The 22,827-nt window shown below is 44.2% G+C and overlaps 1 protein-coding gene across 1 annotated transcript in view; it reads right to left on the reverse strand.

The window, feature by feature from the left end:
* The window catches only part of LOC132401279 (SWI/SNF-related matrix-associated actin-dependent regulator of chromatin subfamily B member 1-A), a 91,420-nt gene that overhangs the window by 54,571 nt on the left and 14,022 nt on the right, over positions 1-22,827 (reverse strand). The window contains exons 3-4 of the mRNA XM_059983345.1: positions 21,540-21,669; positions 8,593-8,730 (exon numbers count right to left, since the gene is read on the reverse strand). Of these exons, the coding sequence (XP_059839328.1) occupies positions 8,593-8,730; positions 21,540-21,669 (268 nt within the window). The remainder of the gene's footprint in view (positions 1-8,592; positions 8,731-21,539; positions 21,670-22,827) is intronic.

Genomic DNA, 22,827 nt, shown 5'->3' on the forward strand with positions numbered 1-22,827 from the left:
GTTTTTGTACTGTTTCATCATGGTCCTGAAAAACATTGTCTTGTTTTTACCGTGTACTGTACCAGCAACTATGGTCGAAATGACAATAAGTGATTTGACTTGAGTAGCCAGAAGTGGATGCAATGCAAGTGTTGTATAATACAGAACATGGAATAGTACAGCTTCAGCCCACAACGCTACCATAATACCATATGACATGGGAGCAGAATTAGTCCATTCAGCCCACTGAGTCTGCTCTGGCTGATTTATTATCCCTCTCAACCCTATTCAGAAACGACAGCTATTGCTGTTCTGCTGGCATCCCTGATGGTATCGCCTTCCAATCAACTTTGACCAGCTCCTCTCTCATGCCCCTGTATTTCCCTTTACTCCACTGTAATACCAATATACCTGACTTTATCTTCTCCCTCTCAAACTTCAGAGTAAATTCCATCATATTATCATCATCACCCCCAGGGTTCTTTTACCTTAAGCTCCTGAATCAAATCTGCTTCATTACACAACACCCAATCCAGAATTGCCCTTCCCCTAGTGGGCTTAATCACTAGCTTCTTCAAAAAGCCAACTCATAAGCATTCTAAAAATTCCACCCTGGGATCCAGCACCAAACTGATTTTCCCATTCTACTTGCATATTGAAATCCGTATTGACTATCATAAAACTTACTTGTTTTTTCTTTTTTTCCCCCCCATTGTAATTTATGTCCCATATCCTGGCTACGACTTGGAGGCCTGTATAGAACTCCTGTCAGGGCCTTTTTACTCTTGGCAGTTTCTTAACTCTACCCACGTATTCCACATATTCCAATCCTAAGTCACCTTTTTCAAAAGATTCAATTACACTTTTACCGACAGAGTCACGCCACCCCCTCTGCCTACCTGCCTGTCCTTTCAGTATAATGTGTATCCTTGAATGTTAAGCTCTCAACTATGATCTTCTTTCAGCCATGACTCACTGATGCCCACAACCTTCCAATCTTACAATCCAATCCTACAAGATCATCTACTTTATTCCATGTACTGTCTGCATTCAGGTGTAAAATCTTCAGTCCTTCATTCATCATCCTTTTGGGGGGGAGGGGTGGGGTAGAGAGGGGGAATGGGGGAAAGGGGGGAGTGGGGGAGGGGGAGAAGGGAGGTAGGGAGTGGGAGAGAGGGGAGGGGAGAGAGCGGCAGGTGGAGGGGGAGAGGGTAGAGGGGAAGGGGAGGGAGGAGGGAGGAAGACAGGGAGAGGGGAGGGGAAAGGGAAGGGGAGGTGGAAGGGGGAGAGAGAGGTGGAGAGGGGAGAGTGGGGAGGGGAGAGGGGTAGGAGAGAGAAACACAAGGATGGTACAGCAGAACAGATGGCAGAGTTGTGCCTCACTGTTCCAGTACAATCCTGACCTGTGTAGGGGTTTCACGTTCTCAAGGGTTCCCTTTGGATGACAGTCACACCTCAGAAAGAGGCCCTCCAGCCACGCCAACCAAGATTCCCCTCGAGGCTAGTCCCATTTGCCAGCATTTGGCCCACAACCTTCCAAGCATTTCCAATTTGTGTGCTTGTCCAACTTTCTTTCAAAAGTTGTTAATTTACCTGCCTCAACCACTTCTTCTAGCAGCTCGTTCCACACACCTACCACCCTTCATGTGGGGAATAAAGATCTGTAACCTCACTTCAAGTTCCTATTTCCACCCCATAAACCTATTCCCTCGAGCTCAATTCCCCAACCCTGGGAAAACTCAATGTATTCACTCTATGCCCATTCGGATCCATTTTCCAGGACTGTTTCTCAGTCTTCGATGCTCCAAGCAAGTATCAACAACTTTACCCAAAGAGTACTTTTCATACAGACGATGTAGCTCAAACTGCTTTACAATGGGATAAAAGTACAAAATTGAAAATAAACATAAAAACAGATATGAAAACAAAAGACAAAAATATTAATTAAAAGCAAGGTAAATCACGATTACTCCAAGGCTTTCTCCGAAAGATATGCAAGTTGGTAGGTTGAGCAACATGCACAAAATACCGGAGGACCTCAGCAAATCAAACAGCTTTTATGGAGAGAAGGGTCCAGTCCTGAAGGGACTCGGCCCAAAACGTTGATGGTTTACTCCTCTCCAGATGCCATCCGACTTGCTGAGATCCTCCAGCATTCTGTGGGTGTTGTTGAAGATTTCCAGTCTCTGAAGAGCCCCTGGAATTTATGGGTTGGTAGGTTAACTGACTGCTGTAGGTCGTCACTAATGTTTAGGTGAGTTAAAGGGTGTTGATGGCCCTGTGGGGAGCAGATAATGATGTTGGGGTAGGTGGGTATTTGAAGTCTGTATCGTGCTGATGTTTAGTTGCTTGTCACCCGATTCTGGGATGGAGTCAAACACCTTAATTTAGGGTTAAGGGACAGCACAATGGTACAGCCATCAGAGCTACTCCCTCCTGCTCCAGTGACCCAAGTTCAAGCCTGACCTAGTGCTCTGTGTGGAGTTAGTATACTCTCCCCATGACAGCACCACTTTCCTCCAGTTGCACAGGTTTCCACTCACATTCAAAATGTACAAACTGTCAGGCTAATCGACTGCTGTAAGTTCTCCCTAGTGTGCAGGTACGTGCTAGAATGAGGAGGGAGTCAATGGGAAGGGGTTAAAAATAAAATGGTATTATGAGTCAGCACAGATTTAATGAGTGGAAAGGCTTGTTTCTGTACCATATGACTCAATGAATCAATAACTTTCAATTCTGTGGAGAGAGCAACTTAAAGCTGGGTCATCCAATGCCCAACTGGCATTCATTCATTCAAGCACATCAGGGAGCTGACATGTGATGGGCCGCAGCTGTGAACAGGCTGCACAAGAATCAGGAACACTGGAAAAACTCAGCAGGTCAAGTGTCACTGTATGGAAAGGCATACAGACAATGTTCTCAGTGTGTGGTCCTTTGTCAAAACTGCAAAGAGACAGAAGCATGTGAGTGTTCAGTTGGACCAGGTTTGAGAAAAGAAACACAGATTGGGTAACTGCTTTGTGCTATACCCACCATTATCCCTGTACCAAAAAAGACCAAGGTAACATGCCTGAACAACTGGCGTCCTGTCACACTCACCTCAATGATAAGCAAATGCTTTGAGAGGCTGGTCAAGGATTACATCTGCAGCTTACTAACACCTAAACTGGACCCCCTACAATTCGCCCACCGACACAAAAGATCGACAGACAACGCAATAGCCACTGCTCTACATATTGTCCTTACACACCTGGAGAAGGATGCTTATGTGAGACTACTGTTCTTGGACTACAGTTCAGCATTCAACACCATTGTTCCATCCAGGCTTGACAAGAAGCTCAGAGACCTGGGCCTTGACCCTGTTTTGTGCAGCTGGATCCTGGTCTCCCTGTCAGATCACCAGCACGTTGCAAGAGTGGGCTCCCTTACCTCCAACCCTCTGACTCTCAATACAGGAGGGGCTTAGAGCTGTGTACTAAGCCCCCTCCTTTACTCCCTGTATACCCATGACTGTATCGCCACTCACAGCTCTAGTCTGCTAATTAAATTTGCTGACGACACTACATTGATTGGCCTTATCTCAAACAATAATGAGGTGGCCCACAGTGGTGTCAAGAAATCGACCTCTCCCTCAATGTCACAAAAACAAAGGATCTGGTTGTGCATTACAGGAGGAATGGAGACAGGCTAACCCCCATTGGCATCAGTGGATCTGGGGTTGAGAGAGGAAACAGCTTCAAGTTCCTCGGCACCCACATCACTGAGGACCTCACGTCGTCTGTACACACCAGCTGTGTGGAGAAAGAGGCACAACTGCGCCTCTTTCACCTCAGTCGGTTGAGGAAGTTTGGTATGGACCCCCAAATCCTAAGAACTTTTTACAGTGGCACAATTGAGAGCATTCTGACTGGCTGCATCACTGACTGGTGTGGGAACTGTACCTCCCTCAATCGCAGGACTCGGCAGAGAGTGGTGTGGACAGCCCAGTCCATCTGTAGTTGTGAACTTCCTGTGATTCAGGACATTTACAAGGACAGGTGTGAAAAAAGGGCCCGTAGGATCATGAAAAACCCTCTCAATGAGAAAAGGGGATGTCCTTAATGATGTATGCCATATTTTTGATGCATCGCTCCTTGAAGATGTCCTGGATGCTGGGAAGGCTAGTGCCCACGATGGAACTGACTGAGTTTACAACTTTCAGCAGCTTATTTCATCCTGTGTAGTGCTCTCCCAAACGAGACGGTGATACAGCTAGTTAGATTGCTCTCCATGGTACATGTAGAAGTTTGCGAATGTCTTTGATGACATGGCAGATCTCCTCAAATTCCTAATGAAATATAGCCTTCATTGCTCCTTCTTTGTAACTGCATTGATAGGTTGAGCCCAGGATAGTTCCACAGAGATGTTGACACACAGGAACTCGAAATTGAAATCTTACCTACCATGAAGTCCCTTTGAGGTCTGTGTCTTGGTATTTGTCCTACCCTTATTAGACCACCCAAATCCATCACGTTACATTTATCAGGATTGAGTTCTACAGGGCATGAAAGAGATGCAAGGGCCTTTGTCATAATTCAAACTGAGCAGCTGTGTGACAAGAGGACTCTGATATACGGGCTGTTCCACACACAGATTGTGTTGACTGCTACTGGAAGGTACAGGAGCCTGAAGGCACACATTTAATTATTCTGGAATAGCTTCTTCCCTTCTACCATCAGCTTTCTGAACAGACATTGAACCAATGAACACTACCTCATTACATTTTTCTCTTTTTGCACTACTTATTTATTTATTTTTTAAAATATCTATGTACTTCTGACTATAATTTACAGTTTTTATTATGTATTGCAACTTATTGCTGCCACATAACAACAAATTTCATGATATATGCCAGTGATGTTAAACCTGATTCTGAGATCATTGTAGAGGATGCGGTTCAGGGTACTTGGAGCTGCAAACAGGACAAAGTCAGCACGGTTCCTCAAGGAGAAATCTTGCCTGACTAATCTATTGGAATTCTTTGAGGAAATAACAGGCAGGGTAGACAAAGTTGAGTCAGCGTATATTGTTTACTTGGATTTTTAGAAGGCCTCTGACAAGGACATGAGGCTGCTAAACAAGGTAAGACCCAGGGCACGACAGGGAAGTCAGCACGGCTTCCTTTAGGGAAAATCCTGCCTGATGAACCTGTTGGAATTCTTTGAGGAGATTACAACTAGGATAGATAAAGGGGATGCAGTGGATGTCGTATATTTGGACTTGCAGAAGGCTTTTGACAAGGTGCTACACATGAGGATGCTTACCAAGTTAAGAGCCCATGGTATCACAGGGCAGTTACTAACATGGTTAGAGCATTGGCTGATTGGTAGGAGGCAGTGAGTGGGAATAAGAGGATTCTTTTCTGGTTGGCTGCCAGTGACTAGTGGTGTTCTGCAGGGGTCGGTGTTGGGACTGCTTCTTCTTATGTTGTATATAAATGGTTTCAATGATGGAATAGATGGCTTTGTTGCCAAGTTTGCAGATCACATGACGATTGGTGGACGGGCAGGTGGTGCTGAGGAAACTGGTAGGCTGTAGAAGGACTGAAGACAGATTAGGAGAATGGGCAAGAAAGTAGCAAATAAAATACAATGTTGGAAAATGCATGGTCATGCACTTTGGTGGTAGAAATAGATGTGTGGATTATTTTCTAAACGGGGAGAAAATCCAGGAATCTGAGATGCAGAGGGACTTGGGAGTCCTTGTGCAGAACACCCTGAAGGTTAACTTACAGGTTGAGTCGGTGGTGAGGAAGGCAAATGCCATGTTAGCATTCATTTCAAGAGGTCTGGAATACAAGAGCAAGGATGTGATGCTGAGGCTTTATAAGGCACTGGTGAGGCCTCACCTTGAGTATTGTGAACAGTTTTGGGACCCTCATCTTAGAAAAGATGTGCTGGCATTGGAGATGGTCCTGTGGAGGTTCACAAGGATGATTCCAGGAATTAAAGGATTATCATATGAGGAACGTTTGATGGCTCTGGGTCTGTATTCGCTGGAATTCAGAAGGTTGAGGAGGGATCTCATTGAGACCTTTCGAATATTGACAAGCCTAGACAGAGTAGATGTGGAAAAGATGTTTCCCAAGGTGGGAGAGTCTAGGACAAGAGGGTACAGCCTCAGGATAGAGGGGCACCCTTTCAAAACAGAAATGCAGAGAAATTTCTTTAGTCAAAGGGTGGTGAATTTGTGGAATTTGTTGCCACATGCAGCTGTGGAGGCCAGGTTGCTGGGTGTATTTAAGGCAGAGATTGATAGGTTGTTGATGGACATGGCATCAAAAGTTATGAGGAGGAGGTCAGGAACTGGGGTTGAGGAGTATACAGGAAAAAAGGATCAGCCATGATTGAATGGTGGAGCAGAGTCGATGGGCAGATGGCCTAATTCTGCTCCCCTGTCTTATGGAAAGATAAGGCATGGGTAGAAGATTAGTTGACTGGCATGAAGCAAAGAGTGGGAATTAAAGGGAGCCTTTACTGGTCTCCAAAAGTATATCTGCATTTAACTAATTCTAAAACCAAGTGGCTGCCCCAGTGATGATGTGGTGTGTCATATTAAAGGAGTGAATACTTACGCAATCAATTATTTTAAGTTTTATATTTGTAATTAATTTAGATCACTTTGTAGAGATCTGTTTTCACTTTGACACAAAAGTATCTTTTTCTGTTGATCAGTGTCAAAAAAGCCAAATTAATTCCACTGTGATTCAATGTTGTAAAATTTAAAACATGAAACTTCCCAGGGCACTGCATAAGTACTTGAATAGACATGGACTGATTAATGATTGTCAGCATGAGTGGTAGGTCATGTCTAACCAATCTTACAAAGTTTTTCAAGGAAGTTACCAGGAAAGTTGATGAAGGCAAGGTAGTGGATATTACCTACATGGACATTAGCAAAGGAGTTGATGAGGTCCCACATGGGAGGTTGGTCAAGAAGGTTCAGTCGTTCGACATTCAAGATGAGGTAGTAAATTGGATTGGATATTGGCTTTGTGGGAGAAGCCAGGGAGTGGAAGTAAATGGTTGCCTCTCCAGCTAGAGGCCTGTGAATAATGGACTACCACAGATACAGATGCTGGGTCCATTGTTTATCATCTATATCAATGATCTAGATGATAATGTAGTTAACTGGATCAGTAGATTTGCGGATAACACCAAGATTGGGGGTGTTGTGCACAGAGAGGAATGCTCATGGCTTGTAGCAGGAACTGGACCAGCTAGAAAAAATGATAGATGAAATTTAACACATATAGTTGTGAGTTGTTGCACTCTGGTAGGGCATTGAGGAGTGTGGTAGAAAAAAGGGATCTGGATTGCAGGTCCATAATTCATAGAAAGTTGCTTCACAGGTAGATAGGGTCGTAAAGAAAGCTTTTGGCACATTGGCCTTAATAGATCAAGGTACTGAGTATAATGGATGCGATGTTATGTTGAGGTTGTATAAGACACGGGTGAGGCCTAATTTGGAGTATTATGTGCAGTTTTGATCACCAGCCTACAGGAAAGATGTGCCTGTTTCTGTGCTGTGCCATGCACGACTGAACTGTAGAAGAATCGAAGGAGATTCACCAGGACTTTGTCTTAGGTGGAATCTGTCGGTTACATGGAGAAACTGGACAGGCTGTATTTGTAATCCTTAATCTGGCTGAGGAAAGTGCTGGAAAGTGAGGTTAGTAGGTCAGTCTAACCACATTGGGCCAAAGCGCCTGTTTCTGTGCTGTATGACTGCAATTCTCACCTCAAACATTCATTCCCTCTTTCACAAGCGCACCATGGCTACAGAGAGGACCAGTCAAATGCATTGAGCTATTATTTTGAGAGTGCAGAGGAGGTTCATGAAAATGATCCTGGGAATGAAAATGTTAACCTATGAGGGTTTAACGGTTCCTTGCTTGTACACACCAGAAAAATGAGGGAGAAACTAATTGACTACTGAAAGGCCTAGACGGGTTGTTTCCCATAGCGGGTGGTGAATCTGTGACACTTATTGCCATAGATGGCTATTGAGGCCATGTCATTGTGTATATTTAATGTAGAAGTTGCTACATTAAATTATTGATGTAGCAATAATCAATATTATTGATTAGTAAGGGCGTCAAAGGTTACCGAGAGAAGGGACTCGATGGGCTGAATGGCTTAATTCTCCTTTTTCATATGGTCTTATAGAGGCTACTCCAATAACACAGCACAGACCTGCACCTGGTAGCAATGAGTTAAGAAGAACAGGCGTATGGGAACATCACCATCTACAAGTTCCCTCCATGTTAAGTTTTTTCCCTCATTTTGCACAATGACCTTCCAGGTGGTCATCTCAATCTGGATATCCAAGTGTAGCACTTCCATTGGTCCCCCTTCATCTATGGCAAATATTCAGAGTATTCCAGTAATGTTGGTCAGACATAATCTCCCTGCTGACTTTCTCTAATTACTTGGAATTTTTGTGGGTTCTCTATCGTTACATCTTTAATAAGAGCTTATTTCTATGTAATGCTCTAAGAAACAGTATCACCTGTCACTCCAGGTCAGAGCAGGCACAGCTCAGTTCTCCTGGACAAATTTCAGTGATACTCACCAGAGAGGGAACGTCCTCTTCTTATCCCGGCTCATTCGGTTTCGGTTGATAGTTGTGGAACACGGTACTGCATCCAGATGATGTGAGCTGTTGGGCAGGGTGGGCACCCACTGGCTGTTGCGTTTTGCCTTTTGCTCCCTGTACATGCATAAAGTGGGGAATTCCCATTACACAACAGAAAACACGATTCACATGATTTTCTTATGTTTGAGGGTGAATTATTTATGCAAGAACCCTAATAATCAACACCAAGCACTATTAACCCTACTGGATATGACAGGAAAAATTAAACCCAGTAAGAAAGTATAAAGCGTCACAGTCATCCCATATAAACCTTGTCAGCATTATTAGTCTGTAATAACCATACAAATTGGTAGCTGCCAACACTTGTTCTAACAGACTGTTAATTCACTTTAATTCTCCCAGTTTATAAAAACTAATCATTGACCTTTCTGCTTACACCCCCACCATTAGTGTGGCCTGTTTGTGCACTGTATTAGATATCAGCAAGACCAAAGATGACAGACTGGTCAGTGTTTACTGCATTGGACTGGGTGAGATAAAGCTTCTAAGACAGATGATAAGTCGTACGTATATTGGAATAGTGATAAAGCAGAGAGTCTGGGAAATAAATGATGTTTGTAGGTGCATGGAAATAATACTGTGCAATGTTCAAGACAGTATCTGACAGACTGATAAGCCTGAAATATACTGTATGAAAATTAGATGTAAGCAGGACACGAGCTAGGTGGTGGGTTAATGTGAGCATGTATCAGAGAGGGGCAGAATCAGAATCAGTATCAGGTTTATTAGGGTTAGGTATAGGGTTGCATGTGTCGTGAAATTTGTTAACTTACTAGGTAATGAAAGAATTGAGATACAATGTAGTTCCAAGTGTGAATAGAGGGCTCAATGATAATTTGCTTCCTTTCTAGTTCTGTGGGTTCTGAAGTGACTGATGAGGTGAATGTGGGAAGAGATAATCGACAGGTAGGGCAGGGAGGTCCTCAACAAGGCAGGTTCCTCTAAACTGCGCTTCCGTGTGCTCAGTGACATTCCAAATCTTTGTGCTGCAGCCCAGATTCCCAGGAATCTCTGGAGCTGTTTAATCTTTTTAAGGAAGTTTAAAGAATATCTTTGAATGCTCCCCTCTGTCTGCCTGTTATTCTCTTCCCTAATCAGCTTGGCGCAGAGCGCCTGCTTCAGAAGCCTGGTGTCAAACACAAGGAGGATACGCTCTGCCATAACACGCTGAGTATAATGAAGCTCTCAGTCCTGGGATAAGGATTTTGGAGGGGCCTTTGACTTTAGTTTGCTTATCCTACCATCAGATTTGGAGGGGTCTGATGAGATGACATTGATGGTACGGGGAGAAGAGCTTTAAAAAGTAGCATTTCACGGGGCTCAGCGCTTTAGTGGCTGACCAATCAATTCGCCATTCATTAGGAGGAGCAAATAAAAGTAAAGCAGGGTCAAAGCAGAGTGGCCATTGTGTGAGTGGACCAGTGTAGGAGTGGGAACTTGAGGCTTTGGCTCAAGAGGCTTCGGCATGCAGGCACAGGCAAGGCTTTTGTAGTGATTTAATAAACAGTCACTAAGTTACAGCTAATTAAATAAAGTAGGGATGATGCAGGGTCAGGTTATGTGCTGTAGCTGCATAATGGACCCCATTGTGGTTCCTGGTGACCACATCTGCAACAAGTGCTGGCTGCTCGAGGAACTCAGGCTCAAAGTTGATGACCTGGAATCTGAGCTTCAAACACTGCGGCACATCAGGGAGGGGGAGAGTCTGTTACAGGAGGTAATCACATTCGCTGGATTAGCTGCCCCAAATTCAGTCTGCGGTCAGGGACGAGAGGGTGTGACTGCAAGTGAGGCGGGTAGTGGGATCCAAGAGATGGTGCTGGAGAAGCCTCAGTCCTTGAGCTTGTCCCAAAAGGTTTGATATTCTTGTTCCCCATGATGATGAGAGTGGGGACTGCAGGAAGGATGAGCAACCCTACTGTAGCACTGTGGTTCAGGAAGCCATCAAGAGGGTGGGGGGAGAAGAGCAATGTAGTGGTAACTGGGGATAGTACAGTCAGGGGAATAGACAGAGTTCTCTGTCACGAGTATAGAGCGTGCCGAAGGCTGTGTTGCCTGCCTGGTGCCCGGCTTCAGGGAATCTTATCCAACCTGTATAAGAATTTAGAAACATAGAAACAAAGAAAATCTACAGCACAATACAGGCCCTTCAGCCCACAATGCTGTGCTGAACATATACTTACTTTAGAAATTATTTATGGTTACCCATAGCCCTCTATTTTTCTAAGTTCCATGTACCTATCTAAGAGTCTCTTAAAAGACCCGATTGTATCCGCTTCCACCATCGCCGGCAGCCCATTCCACACACTCACCACTCTCTGCGTAAAAAAACTTAACCCTGACATCTCCTCTGTACTAACTTGATGCTCTTTCCCTCTCCAATGCTGTGGTAAAGGAGATAGAATTGTGATCACTATCTCCAAAATGCTCTCCCACTGAGAGAACTGACACCTGACCAGGTTCATTTCCCAATAGCAGATCAATTACAGCCTCTCCTCTTGTAGGCTTATCTACATATTGTGTCAGGAAACCCTCTTGAATACACCTAACAAACTCCACCCCATCTAAACCCCTTGCTCTGGGGAGATGTCAATCAATTTTGCAGAAATTAAGATCTCCCATCATAACAACCCTGTTATTATGGCACCATTCCATAATCTGCCTCCCTATTTGCTCTTCAATGTCCCTGTTACTATTGGGTGGTCTATAAAAAACACCCAGTAGTTATTGACCCCTTCCTGTTCCTAACTTCCGCCCACAGAGACTCAGCTGACAATCTCTCCGTGACTTCCTCCTTTACTGCAGCTGTGACACTATCTCTGATCAACAGTGCCACACCCTCACCTCTTTTGCCTCCCACCCTGTCCTTTCTGAAACATCTAAAGCCTGGCACTCTAAGTAGTCATTCCTGTCCCTGAGCCATCCAAGTCTCTGTAATGGCCACAACATCATAGCTCCAAGTACTGATCCACGCTCTAAACTCATCCACTTCGTTCATGATAATCCTTGCATTAAAATAGATGCATCTCAAACCATCAGTCTGAGCGTGTCCCTTCTCTATCACCTGCCTATCCTCCTTCTCACACCTCTTACAAGTCTTTTCTATTTGTGAGCCAACTGCTCCTTCCTCCTTCTCTTCACCCCTCAGCAAATCTAGTTTAAACTCTCCCCAAAAGCCTTAGCAAATGTCCCTGCCAGGATATTGGTTCACCATGGATTCAAGTGCAACCCATCCTCATTGTACAAGTCATGCCTGCCCCAAAAGAGGTCCCAATGATCCAGAATCACTCTATTCCTATATTTATTGTCGCTGGGCACAGGCAGGAATCCTGAGATTACTACCCTGCTTCTCAGCTTCTTTCCTAACTCCCTAAAGTCTGTTTTCAGGACCTCCTCCCTTTTCCTACTTATGTTGTTGGTACCAAAATATACCACAACCTCTGGCTGTTCACACTCTCACTTCAGGATATCTTGGACACAATCAGAAACAACCTGGACCCTGAAACCTGGGAGGCAAACTAACATCCATGTTTTTTTTTGCATCCATAGAATCACCTGTCTGACCCCCTAACTATAGAGTCCCCTATCACTGCTGCCATCCTCTTCCTTTTCCTACCCTTCTGAGCCACAGGGCCGGACTCTGTTGCTTCCCCCAGGAAGGTTGTTGCTCCCAACAGTACTCAAACAGGAGTACTTATTGTTAAGGGCGACAGTCACAGGGGTACTCTCTAGTATCTGACTCTTGCCCTTCCCTCTGCTGACTGTTACCCACTTTTCTGTCTCCTGAAGCCCCAGTGTGACTTCTTTCCTCTAGCTCCTCTCTATCATCTCCTCACTCTCCCTGACCAAAGGAAGGTCATCGAGCTGCATCTCCAGTTCCCTAAGGAGCTGCAGCTCGATGCACTGGGTGCAGATGTGGCCGTCCACAAAGCTGGGAGTCTCCCGGACATCCCACATCCGACACCCAGTACAGAACACTGGCCTCACGGACATACTTCCTGTTCCTATACTTCACAAGTAACTTATCTCACTTTGACCTGTTATCACCGAAGCCCCGTTGAGCCAAAGCCTTCCTATTCTGACGCCCGCTATATAAAGCTGTCTTCTTTTTAAATTCTTCCCACCGGTCTAATTAGCTGACATCCACGTCTGCATAGTCGTGCCTCAATGAAACCGCTAAAGAAAAAGTGCTCTCCTTTTAAATTCTTCCTGCCTAACTCGCTGACTTCCATGCACCTGCACAGTCGTGCCTCAATCAAACTGCCGAAGAAAAAATGCTCTCCTTTTAAATTCTTCCCACCGTGGGAGAGGAAAGATCCAGTTATCGTGGTCCACAAGGGTATCAATGACATAGGTGGAACAAGGGCAGAGGTTCTGCTGAGGGAATTTGAGCAGCTAAGGACTAAATTAAACAGCAGAAGTAGAAAGTTGGTGATCTCTGGATTACTACCTGGTCACATGCAAACTGGCTTAGGATCAAGAAGATTAGAGTTAAATGCCAGGCTCAAGGATTGGTGTGTGAGGTGGGTTTGAATTCATGGGAAATTGGCACCAGAATTTAGGAAGGAGGGAGCCGTGCCAATGGGATGGGTACCACCCGAAATGTGATGGGATCTGGATCCGAACAAATTACGAAACTAGGGGTGTGGGTAGGGCTTCAAATAGTGGGGGGGGGGGCAGGTTCAACAGATTGAAGAAGTATGGATAAAGTAAAAAGAAAAGTGTGGATAAAGATAAAGAGAAAACAAAAGATAAAAAAAAAGTGGAGTGAAGAAAAGTCAAGTGCAAAAGAGTAAAAGATTACAAGATTTTAAAAGCACAACGAGTGTAAGGGCACTTTATCTGAATGCCCATAGCATTCAAAACAAGGTCGGTGAACTTGTGGCACAGATCAGTACAAAGAGGTATTATTTAGTGGCCATTACAGAGACTTGGTTGCAGGTCAGAGACGATAGGAAATTAAATAAAAGATTTATCCATGAGATAAGGATGCATAGAATTGGGGGTGATGTATTAGCAAGGATAGAGGATTGGTTAACTAACAGAAAGTAGAGTTGGGATACATGGGTGTTACTCTGGTTGGCAATCAGTGGTGAGCCTCAGGGGTGGGTGCTGGGCCCACAATTGTTCACGATATACATTAACGATATTGCAGAGTGGACTGAGTGTAGTGTTCCTAAGCTTGCTGATGATACTAAACTGAGTGGAAAAGCAAATCGTGCAGAAGATACGGAGAGTCAGCAGAGAGATACAGAAAGGTTAAATTAATGAGCAAGGGTCTGGCAGATGGAGTACTATGCTGGTAAATGCAAGGTCATCCACTTTGGAAGGAAAAATGGAAGATCAGATTATTACTTAAATTGTAAAAAATTGTTGCATGCTGCTGTGCAGAGGGACGTGGGAGTGCTTGTGCATGAATCACAGAAGTCGGGTTTGCAGGTGCAGCAGGCTATCAAGAAGGCAAATGGGATGTTGGCCTTCATTGCTAGAGGGATTGAATTCAAGAGGCGGGAGGTCATGCTGCAACTGGACAGGGAACTGGTGAGGCCGCACCGGGAGTACTGCGTGCAGTTCTGGTCTCCATTCTTAAGGAAGGATATACTGGCTTTGGAGGCAGTGCACAGGAGGTTCACCAGGTTGATTCCAGAGATGAGGGGGCTAGACTATGAGGTGAGATTGAGTCACCTGGGACTGTACTCACTGGAATTCAGAAGAATGAGAGGAGATTTTATTGAAACATATAAAATTATGAAAGGGATAGATAAGATAGTTGCAGGAAAGTTGTTTCTGCTGATAGGTGAGGCTAGAACTAGGGGACATAGCCTCAAGACTCAGGGGAGATGAGGAACTTCTTTTCCCAAAGGGTGGTGAATCTGCAGAATTCTCTGCCCAATGAAGCAGTGGAGGCTACATCAGTTAAAAAAAATACTTAAGACGTTTGGATAGATTTTTGCACAGTAGGGGAATTAAGGGTTATGGGGAAAAGGCAGGTAGGTGGAGATGAGTCCATGGCCGGATCAGCCATGATCTTATTGAATGGCGGAGCAGGCTCAGCAGGTTAGATGGCCTACACCTGCTCCTAGTTCTTAAGTTCTTGTGGCAGTTCTTAAGTTTGAGAGTAGAAATGGCAAATATAGAGAGGGAATTAACCTAAGGAGGGGTGAAAACTGACAGGCAAGTTGCAGACAGAGGTACCTTAAGTAGATGCAGGCTCAATGTGTGGGGAAAAAAGTATGGTTTAGGACAAACAATACATGAGATTGGTGATGATCTGTCTGTTAGGACAGTGCAAGATACAAACAATTCCCAAGGTACAGACTGGAATTGGGTCTGTGGTGTACTGGAATATATCGGTGTTTGAGAAAGGTTAGTATACCACTTCCCACACTGGGGTGGTGACAGGTACAGCACCTAACCCCGAAGTTTCGGTGTAAACTGCACCATGATGATCGATGGGAAGGGGTTTACTCTGGCTGGAGACCCACGACAAGTAGTGCTCTGCAGCGATGTATGACCCGCATGGGCGAGTTAGTACACTTGCAGACAATATGAAGATCGCTGGTGTTGTGACTAATAAAAGATACAGCAGGATATAGTTTAATTAGAAAATATAGACAGAAATGGCAGATGAAGTCTAATCCAACCAAATTTGAGAAGTAGTACATCAGGAGATCAAATGAAAAGAAATATTGCACAATAATGGCAGGACCCCTAGAAGAGTTGATAATGTAGAGGGATTTTGTGGGGCAAGTCCATTGCCCCTGAAAGTGGCTGCAGAGGTTGGGAGGATGGAAAAAAAGAAAGGCACTTGGCATACTTGCCTTGATTAGACAGGGAATTGACAGGGAATTATATCAAAATCAGATTTAATATCACTGACATATGTTGTGAAATCTGTTGTTTCGTGGTAGCAGTACATTGAAATACACAATAAAAACTATACATTTTAAAAACTAAATTAGTGTAAAAAGAGAAGGAAAAGGGTACTCGATGAGAAGAGGGCATGTCCAGGGTGATTGGGGGTGGCATCCATCATCCTTGATGATGGGTGCCACATTTTTGAAGCATTGCCTTTGAAGGTGTTCTCAATGCAGGGAGGCTAGTGTCCATGATGGAGCTGGCTGAGTTTACAACTTTCTGCAGCTTTTTCTCATCCTGTGCAGTGGCCCCTCCATACTAGGACGGCACTTGTGGTCCCAGAACAGATCTTCTCCGCCTCCTAATGAGGATTGGCTCATGGATCCCTGGTTTTCTCCTCCTGCAGTCAATAATCAGCTCCCTGGTCTGGCTAGTATTGAATGAGAGGTTATTGTTGTGGCATCACTCAGCTAGATTTTCAATCTCCCTCCGATATACTGATTAGTCACTACCTTTGATGCACAGTGGTGTTGTCAGCAAACAAATATGGCAGAGAACAGTACTTAGCCTCACAGTCATAAGTATAAAGAGAGTGAAACTAGAGCTGAGCACATAACTTGGAGGTGCTCCTGTGCTGATGGAGATTGTGGAGGAGATGTTGTTGTCAATCTGAATTGACTGGGCTCTGCAAGTGAGGAAATCGAGGATCCAGTTGCACAAGGAGGTAAAGATCTTGAAGATCTTGAAACTTATTGTTTCGTTTTGAGGGGATGATGGAATTGAATGACGAGCTGCAGTCAGTGAAGAGCATCCTGATGTCTGCATCTTTGCAGTTCAGATGTTCCAGGGTTGAGTGAAGAGCCAGTGAAATGGCACCAGCTTTTGACCTGTTGTGACAGTAGGCAAATTGGAGCAGTTTCAAGTTGGTTCTCAGGCAGGAGTTGACATGTTTAATTAAAAACCTCTCAAAACACTTCATCACAGAGGATGTAAAAGCTACTGGGCAATAGTAACTGAGGCAGGTTGCCATCATTCCCACAATTCAGATTGAGAAGTTGCAGAATCTGGGCCTCTGTACCTCCTTCTGCAATTGGATCCTCAACTTCCTAACTGGAAGACCACAATCTGTGCGAATTAGTGATAGCATATCCTCTTCGCTGACGATCAACAGTGGCACACCTCCGGGGTGTGTGACTGGCCCACTGCTCTACTCTCTATATACACATGACTGTGTGGCTAGGCACAGCTCAAAACCATCTATAAATTTGCTGACAATACAACCATTGTTGGTAGAATCTCAACAGGAGTGAGATATGCCAACTAATGGAGTGGTGCGCAGCAACAACCTGGCACTCAACGACAGTAAGACAGAAGAGCTGATAGTGGACTTCAGGAAGGGTAAGATGAAGGAACACACACCAATCCTCATAGAGGGATCAGAAGTGGAGAGAGTGAGCAGCTCCAAATTCCTGAGTGTCAAGATGTCCAAGGATCTAACCTGGTCCCAACATATCAATGTAGTTATAAAGAAAGCAAGACAGCGGCTATACTTTATTAGGAGTTTGAAGAGATTTGACATGTCACTCAAAAACTTCTATAGTTGTACCGTGGAGAGCATTCTGACAGGCTGCATCATTGTCTGGTATGGAGAGGCTATTGCACAGGAGTAAAAGAAGCTGCAGAAGGTTGTAAATCTAGTCAGCTCCATCTTGAGTACGAGCCTATAAAATACCCAGGACATCTTCAGGGAGCGGTGTCTCAGAAAGGCAGTGTCCATTATTAAGGACCTCCAGCACCAGGGGCATGCCCTCTTCTCACTGTTACCATCAGGTAGGAAGTACAGAAGCCTGAAGGCACACACTCAGCGACTCAGGAACAGCTGCTTCCCCTCTGCCATCCAGTTCCTAAATGGACATTGAATCATTGAACACTACCTCAATTTTTAAAAAATATACAGTATTTCTGCTTTTGCACGTATATTTTAATCTATTCAATATACATAATTGATTTTTTTTTCTCTGGGCTGGATTATGTATTGCATTGAACTGCTGCTGCTAAGTTAACAAATTTCACATCACATGCTGGTGATAATAAACCTGATTCTGATTCTGTACTGGATAACTTGCTTGAAGCAGAAGGGTATGTCAGACTGCCAAAGCAAGAGGTGAAAGTCATCAGTGAACACTCTAACCAGTTGATCAGCACAGGTCTTCAGTACTCAGCCAGTACCCCATCTGAGCTGGATGCTTCTTGTGGGTGCTGTATTTAAATGTGTGCAGCATTCGAAATAAGGTGGACAAACTCATGATGCAATTAGAGGTGGGTTGGTATGACGTTGTGGGCATCACTGAGTCGTGGCTGAAAGAAGACCATAGTTGGGAGCTTAACGTCAAAGGATATAGTTTGTATCGCAAGGACAGACAAGAAGGCATATGTGACAGTGTGGCTCTGTAAGTCAGAAATGCAATTAAACCTTTAGAATGAGGTGGCATAGGGCAAGAGACTGTTGAATCTTTGTGGGTGGAGTTAAGAAACTGCAAGGGTAAAAAAAAATCATTATGGGAATCATATATAGACCTCCAAATAGTAGCCAAGATGTGGGAGTTGGAAAAAGGCATGTAATAGGGGTAATGACACAATTGTAATGGGGACTTCAATATGCAAGGGTCTTTGGAAAATTAGGTTGATGTCAGATTGCAAGGGAGGGAATTTGTTGAATGCCTATCAGATGGCTTTTGAGAGCAGCTTGTGCTTTAGCCTGCTTGGGGAAAGGCCATCTTAGATTGGGTATTGCATAATAATCTAGATCTTATTAGGGAGCTTAACGTAAAGGAACCCTTAGGAAGCAGTGATCATAATATGATTAAGTTCATAACGCAATTTGAGAGGGGAAAGCATAACTCGCACGTAGCAGTATCACAATGGAATAAAGGGAATTCCAGAGGCATGAGAGAGGAGCTTGCCCAGGTGGATTGGAGGAGGATACTGGGGGGGTGGAATGAGAGCAGAGATGGCTGAAGTTTTTGCTAAGAATTCACAAGGTGCGGGAAAGGTGTGTCCCGCAGAGGAAGAAGTTCTCAGATGACAGGGGTAAGCAACCATGGCTGACAAGGGAAGCTAAGAACTGCATAAAAGCCAAGGAAAGGGCATATAAGGTACTAAAAGTGAGTAGGAAGTTGGATGGTTGAGAAGCTTTTAAAATTCAACAAAAGAGCAACTAAAAAAGCTATAAGAAGGTTAAAGATGATGCACGAGATCAGACTAGCCAATAATATAAAGTAGGATACCAAAAGTTTTTTTCAGTTAAAGAGTAAAAGGGAGGTGAGAGTTGATATCGGACCACTGGAATATTATGCTAGTGAGGTAGTAATGGGGAACAAAAATATGGCAGATGAACTTAATGGGGATTTTGAATCAGTCTTCACTGTGGAAGACACTAGTAGTGTACCAAAGGTCTGTGCGTAGGCGTGAGTGTCATTGCTATTGCAAAGGAAAAAAGGCCAGACAAACTTAAAGATCTTAAGGTGGATAAGTCACCTGGACCTGACAAACCACATCCCAGAGTCCTGAGAGAGGTTGCTGAAGAGATAACAGATGCATCGGTCATGATCTTTCAAGGAGCACTTGATTCTGGCATGGTCCCGGAGGACTGGAAGATTGCAAATGTCACTCCATTCTTAAAGAACGAGGAAGGCAAAAGAAAGAAAATTATAGGCTAGTTAGCCTCACCTCAGGTTGGCAAAGTGTTGGGGGTTTATTATTAAGGGTGAGGTTTCGGGGCACTTGGAGACGATTGATAAAATAAGTCAAAGTTAACATGGTTTCTGTAAAGGGAAATCTTGCCTGGTAGATCTGTTAGGATTCTTCCTGGAAGTAACAAGCAGGGTGGACAAAGGAGAGGCAGTGGACGTCATTTACTTGGATTTTCATAAGACATTTGATAAGATGCCATATACAAGGCTGCTTAAGAAGATAAAATCCTGTGGTTCTACAGGAAAGATACTGACATGGATAGCGGAATGGCTGACAGTGGAAATAAAAGGGGACTCTGCTGATGACTAGTGGTGTTCCTCAGAGGTCAGTATTGGGACCACTACTTTTCACATTGTTGGTCAAGGATTTAGATAATGGAATTGCTGGCTTTGTAACTATGTTTGTGGACGGTATGAAGATAAGTATAAGATAGCTAGGTAGTGCTAAGGAAGCAATGCGGTTTCAGCAGGACTTGGACAAATTGGAAGAATGGGGCAAAAAAGTGGCAGATGGAATACAGAGTTGGGAAATGTATGATAATGCATTTTGGTAACAGGAACAATAGTGCAGACTATTATCTAAATGGGGAGAAGGTTCAAACATTAGAGGTGCAGAGGGACTTAGGAGTCCTCGTACAAGCCTCCCAGAAGGTTAATTTACAGGTTGAGTCTGTGGTAAAGACATTTATTTCAAGGGGAATAGAATATAAAAGCAAGGAGATAATGCTGAGATAATAAGACTTGAGTCAGGCCGCACTTAAAAGTATTGTCGACAGTTTTGGACCCCACATCTCAGAAAGGATGTGTTCTCATTGGAGAGAGTGCAGAGGAGGTTCATGAAGATGATCTGGCAATGAAAGGATTAACATATGAGGAGCGTTTGGGAGCTTTGGACCTGTACTCACTGGAATTTAGAAGAATGAGGGAGGACCTCATTGAAACCTAATGAATGTTGAAAGGACTAGATTGGGTGGATGCGAGAGGATGTTTCCTATTGCGGGGTTATCCAGAACTATGGGGCACAGCTTCAAAATTGAGGAGTGACCCTTTAGAACAGAGGGTAAGGAGGAATTTTTTTTTGCCAGAGTGTGGTAAATCTGTGGAACGCTCTGCCACAGACTGCAGCGGAGGTCAGGTCCAGGGGTATATTTAAGGCGGATGTTGATCATTTCCCGATTGGTCAGGGCAACCAAGGATACGACAAGAAGGCAGATGTGGGATCTGGGATCAGCCATCATGGAATGGCGGAGCAGACTCAATGAACTGAATTGCCTCATTCTGCTCCTGTACCCCGGTGTTCTTCATGTAATATAGCTGCTGTTGTACCTCTTTGTAACTGCATCTATATGTTGGGCCCAGGATAGATCCTCAAAGATGTCAACACCCAAGAACTTGAAACCGATCACCCTTTCCACTTTTGATCCCTCGACAAGGACTGGTGTGTTCCCTCAACTTCTCCTTCTTAAAGTACACAATCAATTCCCTGATCTTACTGAAGTTGGATGCAAGGTGGTTGCTGTGACAATCTCGATCTATCTCGTTCCGTTGCTATTACAACTATATGAAACTCTGGTTAGGCTGTATCTGGAGTATTGCACTCCATTCTGGTCACCCCATTACAGGAAGAATGTGGGGGCTTTGCAGAGGGTGCAGAAGAGGATGGCGAAACTTGGGCTGTTTTCTCTGGAGTTGCAGAGGCTGAGAGAAGATCTGACAGAAGTTTAAGAGAGGCATAGACCACCAGTATCAGTCCTGAAGAAGGGTTTCAGCCCGTTACTTATTTCCATAGATGCTGCCTGACCTGCTGAGTTCGTCCAGCACTTTGTGTGTGATGACCCAGTATCGTTTTCCAAGGGCTTAAGTATGTAATACCAGAGGATACATATGTAAGGTGTGAGGAAGGGTGGGGGCAAGTTTAAAGGATAAGTGTGGGGCAAGTTCTTTTTAAAACACAGAGAGTGGTGGCTGTCCGGAAAGTACTGCCTGTACTGTTGGAGAAAGCAAATATGATGTTCAAGAAACCCTTTGATTAGCACATGAATGTGCAGAAAATAGAGGAATACGTATATTTTGATTAGATTTAGTTAGGACAGAAGAGATTAGTTTAGTTGGGACATTTGTTTACTAGTTTAATTAGTTCAGCACATTCTGGGCTGAAGGGACTCTTCCTGAGCTGTACATTCTACGATTGAACAGAGAATACAGACTACCTGAGATGGTGATGGGTTCAACAATGTTAAGTAGCAACTGTACCTGAGATAAGAAGGGGGCTCTGTGCTGATTGAGATGGCCTTGTACTTTTCATCATTACCTTCCAGGATTTCTTCAACTTCTGCAGCCTTCAGAAGTGTCACACTGGTAGCTAAAGTGGTATAACCATGATCTGATCAATTAAAAAAAAACACAACATAAGTACTTGAAATTTATCTTTTGATCAAAACTTTTAAAATTGAAAGTTATATCAAGATGATATTCTAGTGCTTCAATCGTAGATGCCTCTCTTCAGCAACTCAGAATAGAGAGGGTTTGCAGCTCTGAGGCCTGAGAGGGCAACAGTGAGAATCTCTTTAATGTTCCCCTCCAAAACCCCCCAATCTCTCTGAACCCTCCCTGGCAGCTGGGGATGTAGCAGGCAATTACCTGCAGCACGCACAAAATGCTGGAGGAACTCAGCAGGCCTGGCAGCATCTATGGAAAAGAGGACAGTCCACGTTTCAGCCTGCTGAAGGGTCTCGGCCTGAAACATCAACTGTACTCTTTTCCATAAATGTTGCCTGGCCTGCTGAGTTCCTCCAGCATTTTGAATTGAATTGACTTTATTTCTTACATCCTTCACATACATGAGGAGTAAAAATCTTTACCTTACGTCTCTGTCTGAATGTGCAATGTTCAATCATAGTAATTTATAATAACTTATAATAAATAGAACAGTCAGTGTAACATAGAATACACTGAAATCAGTGTGAGTTCATCAGTCTGATGGCCTGGTGGAAGAAGTTGTCCCGGAGCCCGTTGGTCCTGGCTTTTATGCTGTGGTACTGTTTCCCAGATGGTAGCAGCTGGAATAGATTGTGGTTGGGTGACTCAGGTCCCCAATGATCCTACTGGCCCTTTTTACTCATCTGTCCTTGTAAATGTCGTGAATCATGGGAAGTTCACATCTACAGATGCACTGGGCTGTCCACACCACTCTCTGCCGAGTCCTGCGATTAAGGGAAGTACAGTTCCCATACCAGGCAGTGATGCAGCCAGTTAGGATGCTCTCAATTGTGCCTCTGTAGAAAGTTCTTAAGATTTGGTGGCCCATACCAAAAGCACTGTTGTGCTTTTTTCTCCACACAGCTGGTGTGTACAGACCACAGGAGGTCCCAGTGATGTGGGTGCCGAGGAACTTGAAGCTGTTCACCCTCTCAACCCCAGATCCACTGATGTCAATGGGGGTTAGCCTGTCTCCGTTCCTGTAATCCACAACCAGCTTTGTTTTTGCGACATTGAGGGAGAAGTTGTTCTCTTGACACCACTGTGTCAGAGAGATGACTTC

The sequence above is a fragment of the Hypanus sabinus genome, chromosome 10 (genome assembly GCF_030144855.1).
Source record: "Hypanus sabinus isolate sHypSab1 chromosome 10, sHypSab1.hap1, whole genome shotgun sequence".
NCBI lineage: Eukaryota > Metazoa > Chordata > Chondrichthyes > Myliobatiformes > Dasyatidae > Hypanus > Hypanus sabinus.